The sequence below is a fragment of the Myxocyprinus asiaticus genome, chromosome 46 (genome assembly GCF_019703515.2).
Source record: "Myxocyprinus asiaticus isolate MX2 ecotype Aquarium Trade chromosome 46, UBuf_Myxa_2, whole genome shotgun sequence".
NCBI classification, from domain to species: domain Eukaryota; kingdom Metazoa; phylum Chordata; class Actinopteri; order Cypriniformes; family Catostomidae; genus Myxocyprinus; species Myxocyprinus asiaticus.
In genome coordinates this window covers 3,465,001-3,480,000 of record NC_059389.1, presented here as the reverse complement: position 1 = coordinate 3,480,000, position 15,000 = coordinate 3,465,001, and the positions used below count along the sequence as shown (strand labels likewise).

The 15,000-nt window shown below is 37.1% G+C and overlaps 2 protein-coding genes across 3 annotated transcripts in view; one reads left to right on the top strand and one right to left on the bottom strand.

The window, feature by feature from the left end:
* The window catches only part of best1 (bestrophin 1), a 13,121-nt gene extending 3,218 nt beyond the window's left edge, over positions 1-9,903 (top strand). Inside the window, exons 2-9 of one of the 2 annotated variants that reach the window (XM_051689956.1) lie at positions 264-358; positions 1,497-1,730; positions 2,661-2,815; positions 4,389-4,466; positions 4,953-5,105; positions 5,619-5,699; positions 6,921-7,072; positions 7,345-9,903. In XM_051689956.1, the coding sequence (XP_051545916.1) occupies positions 264-358; positions 1,497-1,730; positions 2,661-2,815; positions 4,389-4,466; positions 4,953-5,105; positions 5,619-5,699; positions 6,921-7,072; positions 7,345-8,377 (1,981 nt within the window). In that variant the 3' untranslated portion in view covers positions 8,378-9,903. The remainder of the gene's footprint in view (positions 1-263; positions 359-1,496; positions 1,731-2,660; positions 2,816-4,388; positions 4,467-4,952; positions 5,106-5,618; positions 5,700-6,920; positions 7,073-7,344) is intronic. The other variant, XM_051689955.1, reaches the window with a different exon arrangement.
* Positions 9,904-9,996: 93 nt separating this feature from the next.
* Positions 9,997-13,684, bottom strand: fth1b (ferritin, heavy polypeptide 1b). The gene is made up of 5 exons (XM_051690095.1): positions 13,474-13,684; positions 12,732-12,837; positions 12,477-12,623; positions 12,265-12,390; positions 9,997-10,434 (listed from the first exon to the last, which is right to left on the bottom strand). Exons 2-5 carry the CDS (start codon positions 12,831-12,833, stop codon positions 10,276-10,278), a joined length of 534 nt encoding a protein of 177 aa, XP_051546055.1. The 5' UTR covers positions 12,834-12,837; positions 13,474-13,684; the 3' UTR covers positions 9,997-10,275.
* Between the last annotated feature and the right edge of the window lie 1,316 nt (positions 13,685-15,000).

The following is a 15,000-nucleotide window of genomic DNA, read 5'->3' as shown; positions in this document are numbered from 1 at the left end:
CAGAGATGGAGTGAAAATGTAAAGAAATACAGTTTAATGGACTTGCGAACAATGTAGCACTAAGATTGTTTTCTCCTAAAATTCAGAGAACCTTTATCGAATACAAATAACGTTATTAGGATGCTTCATTAACCTTTACATAAGGTTAGCCAGAGTTGTTGGAACGTTCCCTGTTAGGTGGGCCAAAAAACACAATATTACCATGGCACAATGTTTAAAAAACTACAAAAAGTTCAGATTAAATGGAGCTCTTTGATTGACAGGTGTCTACTGGATGAAGGACAGCGTAGGATGTTTGAAAAGCTGTCCATGTACTGTGATCAGTACGCTCAACTAATTCCTGTTTCATTCGTACTGGGTAAGAAAATAATCACATCTCACAAAGCGCAAACGCTTTTACACGTTCTCATTTTAAAGGGACGGTGAGTGGTAAACAAAGGGCTGTTAACTGGAAGATAAGTGATTCGTCCCTTGCAAAGGGTGAGCCAAAAGCTATAACCACTGTGCCCTTGATTAAGGGTGCTTTCACACTAGCACTTTTGGAGCGCACCCGGGTTCGATTGACATCAAAGTTTGGTTTGTTTGGATGATGTGAACGCTGTTTTCCAAACTTGGGTGCACTGGGGTACTGTTCATGTGAACTCCAGTACGGTTCACTGCTGATATGAATGCAATCATATCAAATCGTTGAAGTGAACCAATTGTGATGACTCCCGATTGCAATTATTAGGTTATAATGTATTTCTCATACTTACTTGTCTTGAAATAAATCCCCTTCAGAGAGCAGCTCCCATTCTTCACATCTATTGCAACGCATCTGTATGCTTGCGGCAGACAAACGCTAACATTTTTCACATCACTGCACATTCAATGCATCCGTGGCAGACAAACACAAGTGTCATTCTGTGCATGGCAAGTTTTGGGGGTAAATCCAAAGAGACAAACTTTAATACTTCACCTTACACAGTGAAGCTGACGTCTTCTCGAGTTGTTACCTAGTTACAGTGTTAAACAGCTGTCCGCTTGTATTCACGTTGATGATGTAATCAGGCCGTGGTTCGGACCCCAATAATATGATGTGAACAGAGACCAGCGGGGGCTGCAGGAGGTTGAAGGAAACGAAATCGGGTTCGGTCCAAGCAATCGAACCAAGTGTGAAAGCACTCTAAGACGTTGAGACTCAACATGAAACGGCATTCGCTATCCATTTTACTAAAATTAAAAAAGTAAAACAGGATATTTGATGGTTAAAAAGGCAGGACTTGATTTTATCCATCAAAAATGTATTGGACGCTGAGGCCAATTATTGTCCGATTAACGTCTATACATGCTGTGCGAAGCATTATCTAGGTCTGTTAGTCCGACTTCATAAAAACTGGATTGGTACAATTTCAGTCGGACTAAAGCATTTAAAAGAAGAAGTATTGTTTTGGTCCAACTGGAATTTAACTTTTAAAGTACATGTAAACGTACTGGCATACAAAACTTCTTTACAGGTTTCTACGTGACTCTTGTGGTCTCTCGTTGGTGGGGTCAGTTCGAGAGCGTCCCATGGCCGGATCGCCTGGCAGCGTTGATTAGTGGACACGTGCGAGGCACTGATGAAGGTGCCAGACTGTTTCGCAGGAGCCTGGTGCGCTACGCCAACCTATCCGGCATCCTCATCTACCGATCGGTCAGCACTGCTGTCTACAAGAGGTTCCCGACCATGGGCCACCTCGTTCAGGCAGGTAAACCATAGTCAACGCAAAGTCATTCGTAATTTTATTCCCCCGAAAAGTGTAAACACTGTGACTCTGTGGCGCTTTCAAAATATTCCTCTGTTAGTTAGAGAATCCCGACCATCTCAGCACAGCAACATCGGCTCAACCAATGGAGTGAGTTTGGCCGGGATTATCTGTTTGCCAACCAATGGAAGATGGGGTTTGGTGATGGTAGTGACATACACACTTCACCTTTGAAGTACTGTGATGGTACCATGGTACAGGGATGGGGTCAGCTGGTGATACAGTGGTACTTTGATATAGATCATGGTACTGAATGATGACCAAATTCAAATGTCATGGTATTTACTCCAATGTACTTTGTTGAATACCAGGGTATTAACATGGAACATGTCCAAAAACATGGTAAAACTGTGATGCTCTTAAATGATCTGTCCCTGGCAGTGACAAATCGGAAGGATCTAGAGCATTGACTTGGGGCGGGTAACATAGCTATTTTGAGTTATGTGGCCTAGAACAGCAATTATAACTGTGTGGAATTCAGCTGGTGTTTTGCTGGTACCCTCCAGTGTCTGGTATTTAAACTCAAAGAGGAAACAACAAGGAATTATGGCCAGTTTCCTAAGAGCTTTGACACCCTTAAGTTATTAAAAGTGTGTAATTTCTGCACCACTACCCGCAAAAAAAAAAAAAAGAAAGAAAAAGGAATTACAAATATAATGATTGTTTCCGAACAGGTTTCCCAAACACTTTCCCCAGCTGCCACTGGTCAGAAAAATAGGTATTCCAACCCTAAACTCATGCCATTGTTTGAGCCAAATATTGGCATGTCTGGATGCTCTTACAACTAGAGCCACAGTGTTTATAGTCTTCAGGAAGTCAATCTTGTCTCTTTTAGTCTCAATTAGTCATTACATATCCTCTCCTCTCCTTTAGGTCTGATGACCGCTGAGGAACTGAGGCAGTTAGAGGAACTGCCCTCCCCACATAATAAGTTTTGGGTTCCTTGCATGTGGTTTGTTAGTCTCGCCATGAGAGCGCGATCAGAGGGACGAATTAATAATGACGTCGCTATGACGGCCATCCTTAACGTACGCAGGACCGTTTTCTTTTGTCAAAACAAGAGTTATAGCACATTGCTAAAGATGTAATTATTTACCAGAAAATAAATATAATTAAATTAAATGTTTTATTATTTCTCTTTTAAAAAATGTAACTTTATTTTATGCTACAATTGTTTTTTACAATTTTTATTCATATAAGACATTTGTATTATAATTCAAACATTTCTCAAATTCTTCCAAAAGCAAATGATCTAAGCTATGCCACATTTATTTTAAAGCTATAAACATTTACTGTATGTCAACAATTGCCTAATTTGGGTGTATTTTTCCTATGGAATTTATCTAAAGTATGGAGCCCCTTAGAGGACAGGGAGAGAATTTTTTTTTCTGTAATAGTTTTGCGTTCCATCGCAACAGTTTTGCGTTCCCTCCGTGTAAATTTACCATGGTTTTACTAGAGTACCCATATTTTTACCATGATATTCGTAGTAAAACCATAGTAATAATACAAGAAAATGAAAACTATTGATAAAAAACATAAATTTGTGGTTATTTTTTTATTTTATCCACTTTTCTCCCCAATTTGGCATGCCCGATTCCCACTACTTACTAGGTCCTCGTGGTGGTGCGGTTACTCGCCTCAATCTGGGTGGTGGAGGACAAGTCTCAGTTGCCTCCGCTTCTGAGACCGTCAATCCGCGCATCTTATCACGTGGCTCGTTGTGCATGACACCGCGGAGACTCACAGCATGTGGAGGCTCATGCTATTCTCCGCAATCCACGCACAACTTACCACACGCCCCATTAAGAGCAAGAACCACTAATCGCGACCACAAGGAGGTTACCCCATGTGACTCTACCCTCCCTAGCAACCGGGCCAATTTGGTTGCTTAGGAGACCTGGCTGGAGTCACGCCCTGGATTCGAACTCGTGACTCCAGGTGTGATAGTCAGCGTCAATACTCGCTGAGCTACCCAGACCCCCTAAAAGTTTAACCTTGGTTAAGCTGTAGTAAAAATGGTTACTACATGAATACAGTACACTGCATTAAAACCATGGTTTCCACCAACAAAAAAAAACATGGTTACTTTTCATAGTTACTACAATATTACTATTGGAAAACCATGGTTTCCGCAAAAACAAAAACCAAAAACCAAACATGGTTAGCCTACAACAGTCATGGTTACTACAATGTCTCTATCGTAAAACAATAATTTCCACCAAAAAAAAAACAAACAAAAAACAGTTACTACAAAACAAAGTTTCTAATTGATTTCTGTATTAAAACCATGGTTTTTAACCATAGTTAAACTATACTATTTGAATAGTGAAACCATAATAACCACAAAATAATTATTTTTATTACCATAGTTTTTGTTTTCCTGTACTATCACTATGGTTTTACTCCGAAAATCAAGGTTAAAATAGGGTTACTGAAGTGAAACCATGGTAAACGTATTGCAAGGGGACACAAAACTATTACAGGAAAAAAAATCCCGACCTGTCCTCTAAGGGGCTCCATATTAATGAGACATAACTGAGAACTCCATTAAGTCTCTCTCTGAGCAATTCAATGTTTCTCTGGGTTTTCTTCTGGTAGGAGTTGAATACATTGCGCTCTCAGTGTATGAGGCTGTACGGTTATGACTGGATTAGTCTGCCTCTCGTTTACACACAGGTTTGACAAGACTAGCTTCATGTTACTAGTACTAACAGTAGAGGTAGAACTAGCCGAACTAACAGTCTGTTTACTCCTGTCTAACCGTAACATTTCAGATTTCCCTGTGTAGATCCAAGCAGACTGTTTGATTAGAATAAACTTGATTTGTATTTCTTGAGTTCCTGATCTTAAATTATACAAAATTGTGCTGTTTTCTCCCCTGACAAAGAATTTCACCAATCAGTTTTGTTTTGTGTCAAATAGTGTGTACAAGCTGTATCTAATATGATACATTATTATGTGTGAGTGGAATGTACAAGGGGGATTTCAGATTAGTTACCATGGGAAATCATGATCTCTGATTGGTTGGAATGTGCACTGGTGATATCTGATTGGTTGCCATGGGCAATGATGTTCTATGATGTTCAATACTATGACTAATACTAAGTTATTGGCATGTTTTATGGTAGTTTTCAACAGTATGTGTGTTGTACTTTCTGGTAGGTGGTAACTGTGGCTGTGTACAGCTTCTTTTTGGCTTGTCTGATTGGTCGGCAGTTTCTTGACCCAACCCAAGGTTATCCAGGTCACAGCCTTGACTTCTACCTGCCGGTCTTCACCTTACTGCAATTCTTCTTCTATGTTGGATGGCTCAAGGTGTGTTATCTTATTATTAGTGACCCTATCTAGGGACCAGAATCATAGAGAATTGGTGGTGGGCTCTTCTGACTTGAGTCTGTAAGCAACCACCTCACAACCACTCAAAATAGCAACCACATGTTAAAAACCACTCAAAACATTTTCTTTCAGAAAATTCAGCTTTACTTTAGAAAATGTAGACGTACTGTCAGACAGAACAAATGTCCAACTTTTAGGTATGGGATGTTTTATTATGCAACTGACAACAGCATGTATTTGGGCTGAGGCCCCAGCTCATATTCAGAGCCCCTAATAACTGTTTATTTAGAATAAAATTACTGTTAGTACTTAATAATATGCGAAAGTATGTGGTGGTCCACAACTTGCTTATACATACAAATTTAGCAAAAACTACAGTGCAGCACAACCTCCATAATGATTTGACCACACTGACATAATGTAACTACATCAGTGCTAAAGATGTCTAAAAGATTATGATAAAGTCCGATAATGACATGACTGTTTGTTCAGGTGGCTGAGCAGCTCATTAACCCATTTGGCGAGGATGATGACGACTTTGAGACAAACTGGTTGGTGGACCGTAATTTACAGGTACAATTTTTAGCCTCACCCATGACATGTTTATCATCTAAGTGCTTCAGAAATGGCTGTATATTGCCTGAGTTGAACTGCTTACTGTATGACAGTTGATGTGTCATATGTACAATTTTACAAAAATATAATTACATAAAACCACTTGTTTTGGATCATGAATGCCAATAACACAGATCACTGGGATTTGAATTTTCTTAACACCTTATGGCCTTCTATGTGTTACTCAGTGAGGTGAGTAAAACACAAGTGCAGATATTTATTGAAAAATATAACAGAAAAAAAGGCACTTTACAAGGGACCTAATATTATTAACGGATCAAAACATGACATGACTTAAGACCAATACTTAAAAACAATGCAAAATACCAAAAAGGATGGTGTTAAAAATTCAAATTTACAATGGAAACCCAAACAGGAAATAGGGACAAGCTCAACAGCAAACCAACTGCAACAGTTAGGCAGAATTTTCCAAATAAAAGACACGAAATCCTGATAAAAAAAAAAAATAATAAATTTTTTTTTTTTAAATTATAATAATAATAATAATAATAATAAAATAATAATTAAAATATATATATATTATTATATATGTTATTTTTATTATATATATATATATATATATATATATATATATATATATATACATATATATATATATAATAATAATAATAATAATAATAATAATAATAATAATTTATATATATATATATATATATATATATATATTATTATTATTATATATATATTTTATTATTATATATATATATATATATATATATATATATATATATATATATATATATATATAAATATATATATTATTTTTTATTATATATATATATATATATATATATATATATATATAAAATAAAAGAATATATTATAATATATATATATATATATATATATAAAATAAAAAACATAATAATAATAATAATAATAATAATTAAATAATAATTTATATATATATATATATTATTATTATTATATATTTTTTATTATATATATATATATATATATATATATATATATATATAGATATATATTATTTTTTATTATATATATATATATATATATATATATATATAAAATAAAAAAATATATTATAATATATATATATATATATATATATATATATATATATATATATATATAAAAAAATACAAAAAAATCATGCAAACTGTTACAGAAAGCACTGATGTATGTTTGCTTTTTCAGGTGTCTCTACTGTCAGTGGATGAGATGTATGATCTGGTTCCTCTGGTTGAAAGAGATAAATACTGGAATGAATCTGAACCACAGCCGCCGTACACAGCTGCTAGTGCAGAACATCGCAAACCATCATACATGGGGTCTGCTCTGGACATCAGGTGAGGACACACACACACTTAGACCCAACCATATTCAAGGAATATTAAGAAAGTAAATAGGGTCAGTTTTGACCTTAAACCAATCATCGTAACAATTTTCTTAAAAAGAAATATTTCAACATTGCATACATCAGTAAGTTTAAATTGGAAAACAAAAAAATTTTCAAGACTTGAAAAATGATTTTGTCTAACAGAACATCCTCATGGTCAGTTTGGACACATGATCACTATGAGATAAATGTAAGGTTAAAGGTACTCCCTATCTCTCACAGTGTTACCAAAGAGGAAATGGAATTCCAGCACAATCTGGAGCAGATTAAGGAACATGAAGAGGCCAACCATTCCACTCCTTTCCTGGGCAGCTTGAGTCGCCTACTAGGCGTCCAGTCCCCTAGTTTCCACCGCTCAACTCCCTCGTCCCGAGTCTCCCTCCTGCGGCGTCGCCCTCGAGCTCCTTTCTCTCGTTTTCCCCTTTACCTCCACCCTGAAAGCTCTCCAATGCCCAACCATGCCCGGAATGCTACAGAACATGACATGGCAGAGGATGCCTTCTCCTCCATGCCTCTATATGAAAGACCTGGATTTTACAGCTGTCCTCAAACACCTATCCACTGCGTACCACCGCCCATTCCACACCCAAGACCTCGAAGAGCGCAGGGAGACTGTGTAAACAGTTCTGGCTCTCTGGCACAAACTCTTGTGGGGTCACAAGTCCTGGCTCCACCAGATACGCCTGGGAATCTGCCGCCACCTGCTTCATCCGCCTTCCCTTGGGTGGGCGAAGACAGTGAACATTCGGTGGTTCCCACTTTCTCCTTCCCTGACCCCGTGCCTGAGTTGAGCATGTTACCCAAAGTACGGCCAAGTCAAGGGCTGTTGTCGCGCTGTCCCCTACCTCTGCGACTCTCTCTGGACACGTCGCCATCTGGAGAGGGGCAGTCGGCACCCCCAAGTGCCCGGATTGTTGGGGCACCAGGGGAGAGGGTGTTTTCGTTTACCCCTCCATTTTGGCCACAATCTCAGATGAACACCGCCAGTTCAGGGAGTGTAAATGCGGCCACAACGACAAACAGTACAAACAACATCAACAGTACGGGAAACCTGTGCAACGGTACTGCAAATAACCCCTGGCCAATCAACAGAAGCAACACAGCAAAAACAGCCAATTCTGTCAATACAAGTCCCCCCGCGACTCGGCAGACAGCCAATCAGCACAACTCTCCCAATGACTCTGGGATCTCATTGGCTGACGGGGAACTGTTGGGTAGGGGGCAAAATGCTGCCGTGAAAATTAGCTCTGAGTGAGGTGGACCTCCTGTGATCCACAGAGGAATTTTATGTCCCAGACTTCTATGTGATTGGTCAGCCAATGGTTGTTGGTCATAATAGAGCACAACAGTCTGGTTCCATAAGTAAATTCCCATTAAGTGTTCCCACAGGTGAACTGATTTTTAACGATAACTTATACACCTTTAAAGACAGACCTACCCTGAGCTCTGAGGTTGTTAATCAATGGTATATGCCTCAACTGAAGCCATCAGTTCGCGTCATTTCAACTCCATTGATAGCAGAATATGTGGTTAATACCTACATTACCCTTGATCCTGCTGAGAAAGATCCTCCATTTAGAGAATCACAGCCAACAAAGTGCACCAAAAGAGCTCTGCAGCAACCGCCCATTCCCATGACACACTGTAAATGACGCAATCAAGTCGCTCTCCCTACACTTTTAAACGACTTATATATTTGTATATATCTGTATATTTTGCAATAAACTTGAAATAGATTTCTATAGTTATAATCAGAAACTTCAAATCAATAGTTTTATATTTTTCTATTGTTTTTAATTTGATTACATCATTCCAAATGTTTCATGGGATTGTAGTTCATTCCCTTATTAAAGATGTTAAGTACCAAGTCTTCTACCTTTGATTTTTGTCTGATATTGCGCTCGATGGCCATTCCTACTGTTAGATGCTCTCCCATTGTTTATATGCATTGCTGCTCATTTGCATAAAGTTAAACTATTCTCAACTTTGCAATGGTAACCGTTGCGGACACTCATGCTGCTTACAGTACTTGCATCGAAAATGAATGATTCCTTGTGGCTTTTTTGTTGCAAATTGCTGTCAGTGTGGATGTACATTACACGCTTCACCTTTAAAGAAAACTTCTGATTTGGACAAAGACGTTTATTAAGCGTGATCTGTAATTCTTCCGTCTTAACTTACACACTTCCCAAACAGTCACTGGTGCACAACAAACTTCTCAAACATAATGCATCATGGGATTTCAACAGAATTAAACTGTTTTGTACCAACCTGCGGCTTTCACGTCAAGTCTGTTGACTGATTCCTAATTCTCAGAATGAGGTGAGAAGTTCTCAGAAAAGAATCTGTGTTCATTTTTGGGTTGACTTTGTTGTTGTAAATTTAAAGACAGCTTGCAAAACTTACATGCAAAACACTTATGCTATACTCAGAATGGAATACTAGTGTACTGCATACTATTATGCAGTATGGTAAGATAAACATTTCAAGTATAGTGCTATATTGTTGTCACATGACCTGATTACGTTATGTGTTAAATTCAGCAAGCAGTGTGTAAAACTGCATTTGTGTAAAACTGTCTTAGCTTTTAGCAATGCAATTAAAGATTGAGCCAAGGAAAAAGGAGTAAGTCATCCGGAAATATTTGTTTGCAGTGTAGAGCAGTGCATTCTGGTCTAGCTTTTGCTTTTGCTGGCACACTTTCACTTAATCAGTATACAGTATGACCTTCAGGATTTATGTATGTATAATAAATGATGCATGTCTGTCTCAGATTTCTCGCTTTTCCTCATAGCCATTTATGTATCTACACAATAAATATTTTTCATAATATTTAACACATTTTTTTAGTAGAAAGAGGACACAGAACTCCACTGAACATTTTATATGTGTTTATTGCGATCAACTCAATTCAATGATTAAATACAGAACATTGTTGATGTTTCAAGGATTCTTTAGTGTATTTAGTACTTTTGGACAATAATTATGGCATAGACAGTGTTTGGTCACTACAACTATGGCTTATAGAGTGTTGGGCAGAATTTCTTAAAACTACAAAAGGGTTTTCAACACAGCAGTGACCCTCATGTGACATGCAGAGGTTTGACTGTGTAACAGACTACATGCAGGACATAATGGAGAGATAAAGATTGTCTAAGAGCTTTCCTTTCCCAGAGTGTGTCGGTCAAACAGATATTCTGCCATGCTGTTCTGAGGCGCGCCCATCCTCCGCAGACTGCCCACCCAATCAGCAAGCTCCTTAATAGACTTCACCTGCTCAGCCAGGTAATGGGTCTCCAGGAAATCACAAATCTACAAACCAAAAAGACATGTTAAATTCAGAAAGAGAGGGCGTTTAAGAGCTGACCAACTAAGCTTATTACAGCCGCATCCCTTTAAAAAAAGTGCCATGGTATCTTAATAATTACTTTTAAGATGCCTTTATAAAAAAACAAATCTGTGTGTTCAGCAGAAGAAAGTCATACACATCTGGGATGGAATGAGGGTGAGTAAATAATGAGAATTTAAATTTTTGGGTGTACAATTCCTATGGATATCATACTGATAAATATCAGCAGCTGATACATCAGCGCATCCCAAGACAGTACCATGGGTCCACCACAGTATATTTTTGTAATGGGTGAATGTGCTTGTGAATAAGGATCCTCCGATGTATCGGCTGCCGATATTTATTTGCCAATTATTGACCAAATTAAAACCATCGGCATATCGGTTATAAACATGAAAACGCTGATATGAAAAACGATGGTTGATTTGTAAGTAATTAGTAACACACTTTGTAAAAACTCTGTGAATTTAAATGCATAATCCAGAAATAATAATAGCCACAATATGTAGAAGCATTGACACTCCTAGGAAAATGTAATATTTAATTTTTTTCCCGTCTCGTTCTCACATTAATGAGGAAAAAACGGCATAAACGGACATGAAAGTTTTGAAAGCGGCACTTATCTACATGATGAGGGAAACCATCTAAAACTCTTTGAAACCAGCAGACTTTGACATCTGAGATATCGTATGATATCCTCTAATGCTGCATGATTGACTGAATTAAGATTAAAATCATAATATGGCCTTGAACGATTACTAAAACTTAAAAGGCTATGTTTTAAAATATAGGCTGCATTCAGTGCTTCAGTCAGTGCTGTGTGAGCAAGCAGCGCCCTCTAGTGGTCTTGACAACATTATCGTTTATACCACTATAATACAGAATTTAAAAGGGGGTTTTGTTCCTTTGGTTAAAACGTTTTATTTTTCCATGATGTGGTTGACATTTCCGTGGAACATATGCATAATATGAATTTGTAATGTTTTATCATATACAGTACATGCATGTAAAATGTGAGTTCTGTTATTTTGAACAGAAGTGTAAAAATATTCTAGAAGCATAAAATAACCTCAGTCATCAGTCATCACGTTATCAGATTTTGTTATTTTTTGTAGCTGTATTCTAAGAACAGTGATAAAGCTTTTGTACCTCTTTGTATATATTTTAAGTATAATTTCAAAGTAAAACAATGATCTGGTGACAAAATAAGGTAAGTGGCAAAATATCTGTATTGGCATATAGGTTTTTGTTAAAATTGGTATTGACCGGGGGCCTGGGTAGCTCAGCGAGTATTGACGCAGACTACAACCCCTGGAGTCACGAGTTCAAATCTAGGGTGTGCTGAGTGACTCCAGCCAGGTCTCCTAAGCAACCAAATTGGCCCGGTTGCTAGGGAGGGTAGAGTCACATGGGGTAACCTCCTCGTGGTCACTATAATGTGGTTCGCTCTCGGTGGGGCGCGTGGTGAGTTGTGCATGGATGCCGCGGAGAATAGCGTGAAGCCTCCACACGCGCTAGGTATCCGCGGTAACGCGCTCAACAAGCCACATGATAAGATGCGCGGATTGACGGTTTAAGATGTGGAGGCAACTGAGATTCGTCCTCCGCCACCCGGATTGAGGCGAGTCACTACAACACCACGAGGACTTAGAGCACATTGGGAATTGGGCATTGCAAATTGGGGAGAAAATTTGAAAAATAAATAAAAATGTATGGGCCAAATATCGGCCAAAAATTTTCTTATCGGTGCATCCCTACTTGTGAACTGATGTTTTGTGTCTTTATTTACTCACATGTGGATCGTTGTGTTGAGTTGCCACCTTGTGAAGTTCCAGTAATGACAAGTTAACACTCTTTTCCAGATCCAAAGCACATTCCAGAGCTTCCAGACCACTTCCCCACTCATCCCGATCTGGCTTCTACACACATCAACAAATACTCCCAATTGTTTTTCAGGAAAGCCATACTCGATTTATTTTAAATAAGAAAGAGAGTTGTTCTCTACCTTGATGTCCTGCAGGTAGATTCGTCCTCCTCTTTGGTTCTGTAGACTCATCAGTTTCTCTGCATGTTCTCGCTCCTCTTTGGACTGCTCGTGGAAAAACTTGGCAAAATTCGGCAAAGCTTTGTCATCCCTGTCAAAGTAAAATGCCTGGAAAGAAGAACAGTCAGTTTTGAACCCGTAAGACACACTTTGTTCTATTAACTGGGAATGCCATCCAAATAATAATAGTAATATAACAAATGTCTGCTGTCTCACCATGGACAGGTAGACATATGAGGCGTACAGCTCCAGGTAAATCTGTCTGTTAATGGCCGCCTCGCAATCCTGGTGAAAGTTCTGCCTCACCTGAGAACTCATGATTCTAAAAACACACACAAATCATTAAATATCCCTGCTGGAAAAAACTTATAAACCAGACTGAGAGGGTTTGCTGGTCTTAGCTGGTCTCCCAGCCTGGCCAGCATCTAGACCAGATCAAACCTTGTATTAATGTTATAAAATATATTGGTGAGCAAACATGTCCATAATTAGCTTTTTTTTTTTTTTTTTAAATTGGAATAGGCCTTTATTGGTAGCTTATTTTTCCACTTCAATCACTCAATTTTTATGCCACATTTTTCCAAAGAAAATAAACAGTTATTCGTCTTTTCTTCAATGCTCCCATTTCCATTTAAGCAGATGAGCTCTAATGTGGACAATATCGGTGGATTCCGAATGCTCATTAATAAAGACATTGCATAGGTTGCAATATTTAAAAGCTGTACTTAAAAAAAATAAATAAAAATAAAAACACAATAATAAAAGTATCCCAGATGGGTTGCAAATATAATGCAAAAATATAATGTAAAAAAAATGCCAAAAATACAAAAAAAAAAAAAAAAAAAAAAAGAAGAAAAACATAAATCGAATTTAGTGCAAACAATAGATAAAAAACACTAGATGCATTTATATGTAAATGAAACACCTCTGTTTACTGAATATGGATTGACACACTTACCCTGAGTATTTCTGTTTAAATGTAAAACAGGACTCCAAATGTACGACAAAATCCAAAGCGTGAGACAAAAACAGAGCCTGTGAACTCTAATGAAAAAAGTCGGAACGGAGAGCGAGTGAAAATGATCAGGAATGAGCTGAAAATACGGGGCCGTTAACATACATAAACACAAACACACACACGTACACGCGCGTTATTCTGTTAATAAATCCTGAAGGTCACTTTTCAAAATAAAAGTGATTATTGAAATAAAATAAAAAATAAAAATTCTTTAAAAAAATAATTATATAAACATTTTAAATGTCAGAAATACATTAATAAATATAATATACACAAAACATATACATATGAACGTTTTTAAAAACACGTGGTTTCTGACTTCCGGTCCACCCGGTGGCGCTGTTTGGTGTCTTTGACTCGAAATTACGGACCCCACTATGCTGAGGGGTTCTGCTACAATGGAGAAGACTTGCTCATGAATATTAATGAATTGTAATAAGTAACCTGTTTATACCACCCCCTTTTTGAGCACAAACCATGAAAATGACATACCTGAACTTAAATGGTTTATTTTCTGAACCCTTTGGAGTATGGACACAGTTGTTGTATCTTTTGAAAGAAGACACTTGGGGCTTTATTTCCCCAAATTTCAGAATTGGTTTTTTTTTTTTTTTTTTTTTTTTTTAAGTTAGAGAAGCTGAAGTTTATAGTAATGGAAATATTTTGTGCTGAACATGTTTTTATAATCTAAAAAACAATAATAAAAGTGCCAAGACAACCCAGAAATATGTTACAATATTCTCGAAGCCACAAGTCTTAAGAAGTTATGTCAAATTTGAAGATGATCGAACAAAAAATGAGGTTCCTGCAAGCTTTTGTTCTCGAACTAGGGACAAAACCTAAAATGGCCACAGTTTCCAAAGGGCCACTTGGTTTCATGGTTAAAATGTTTTTGTTTTTTTTTAATTTAAAAACTTTGAATAAATGCCATGAAACACTGCACTCAAGTTTTAGCGCTATTATAATAAAAAAAAAAAAAAAACACACACACACACACACACACAACAGAGCTATAAGAAAACATAACTATTTACAAAATATACTTATACAATATGTATACAGAACATAAAGCCTAGTTTTGGATAACCAAAACATTGATGGCCGCCCATACAGGCAGCAATCAGTGTCCAAAAAACAATCTTTCGTATTTAGCACTTATAATATAAGAATACTATTATTTATAAGATAGACAGACATACATACATATATATATATATACACATTATATATATATGGGCTGCAACTAACGATTATTTTGTTAATCGATTAATCGGACGATTATTTTTTCGATTAATCGGACAAAAAGCTAAACAATTGTTCCAATTAGATTTTTTTGTTTATTATAACCAAATAAAACTCTAAATCAGGGTATTTCTGTAAAAGTGTACTTTAAAAAGTGCAAAGGGCACATTGAGTTTTACTAAAATACTTCATTTTTGACATTTTAAACCTTAAAAACACAAAAGT

Bases quoted from the DNA above. Each gene is read 5' to 3' on its own strand.
- fth1b (XM_051690095.1), bottom strand. From the start codon at position 12,833: ATGAGTTCTCAGGTGAGGCAGAACTTTCACCAGGATTGCGAGGCGGCC. The intron at 12,391-12,476 runs GTAGAGAACAAC...TGATGTGTGTAG, and splicing joins TCTACCTGCAGGACATCAAG to AAGCCAGATCGGGATGAGTG. The intron at 10,435-12,264 runs GTGAGTAAATAA...TTTGGTTTGTAG, and splicing joins CTCAACACAACGATCCACAT to ATTTGTGATTTCCTGGAGAC.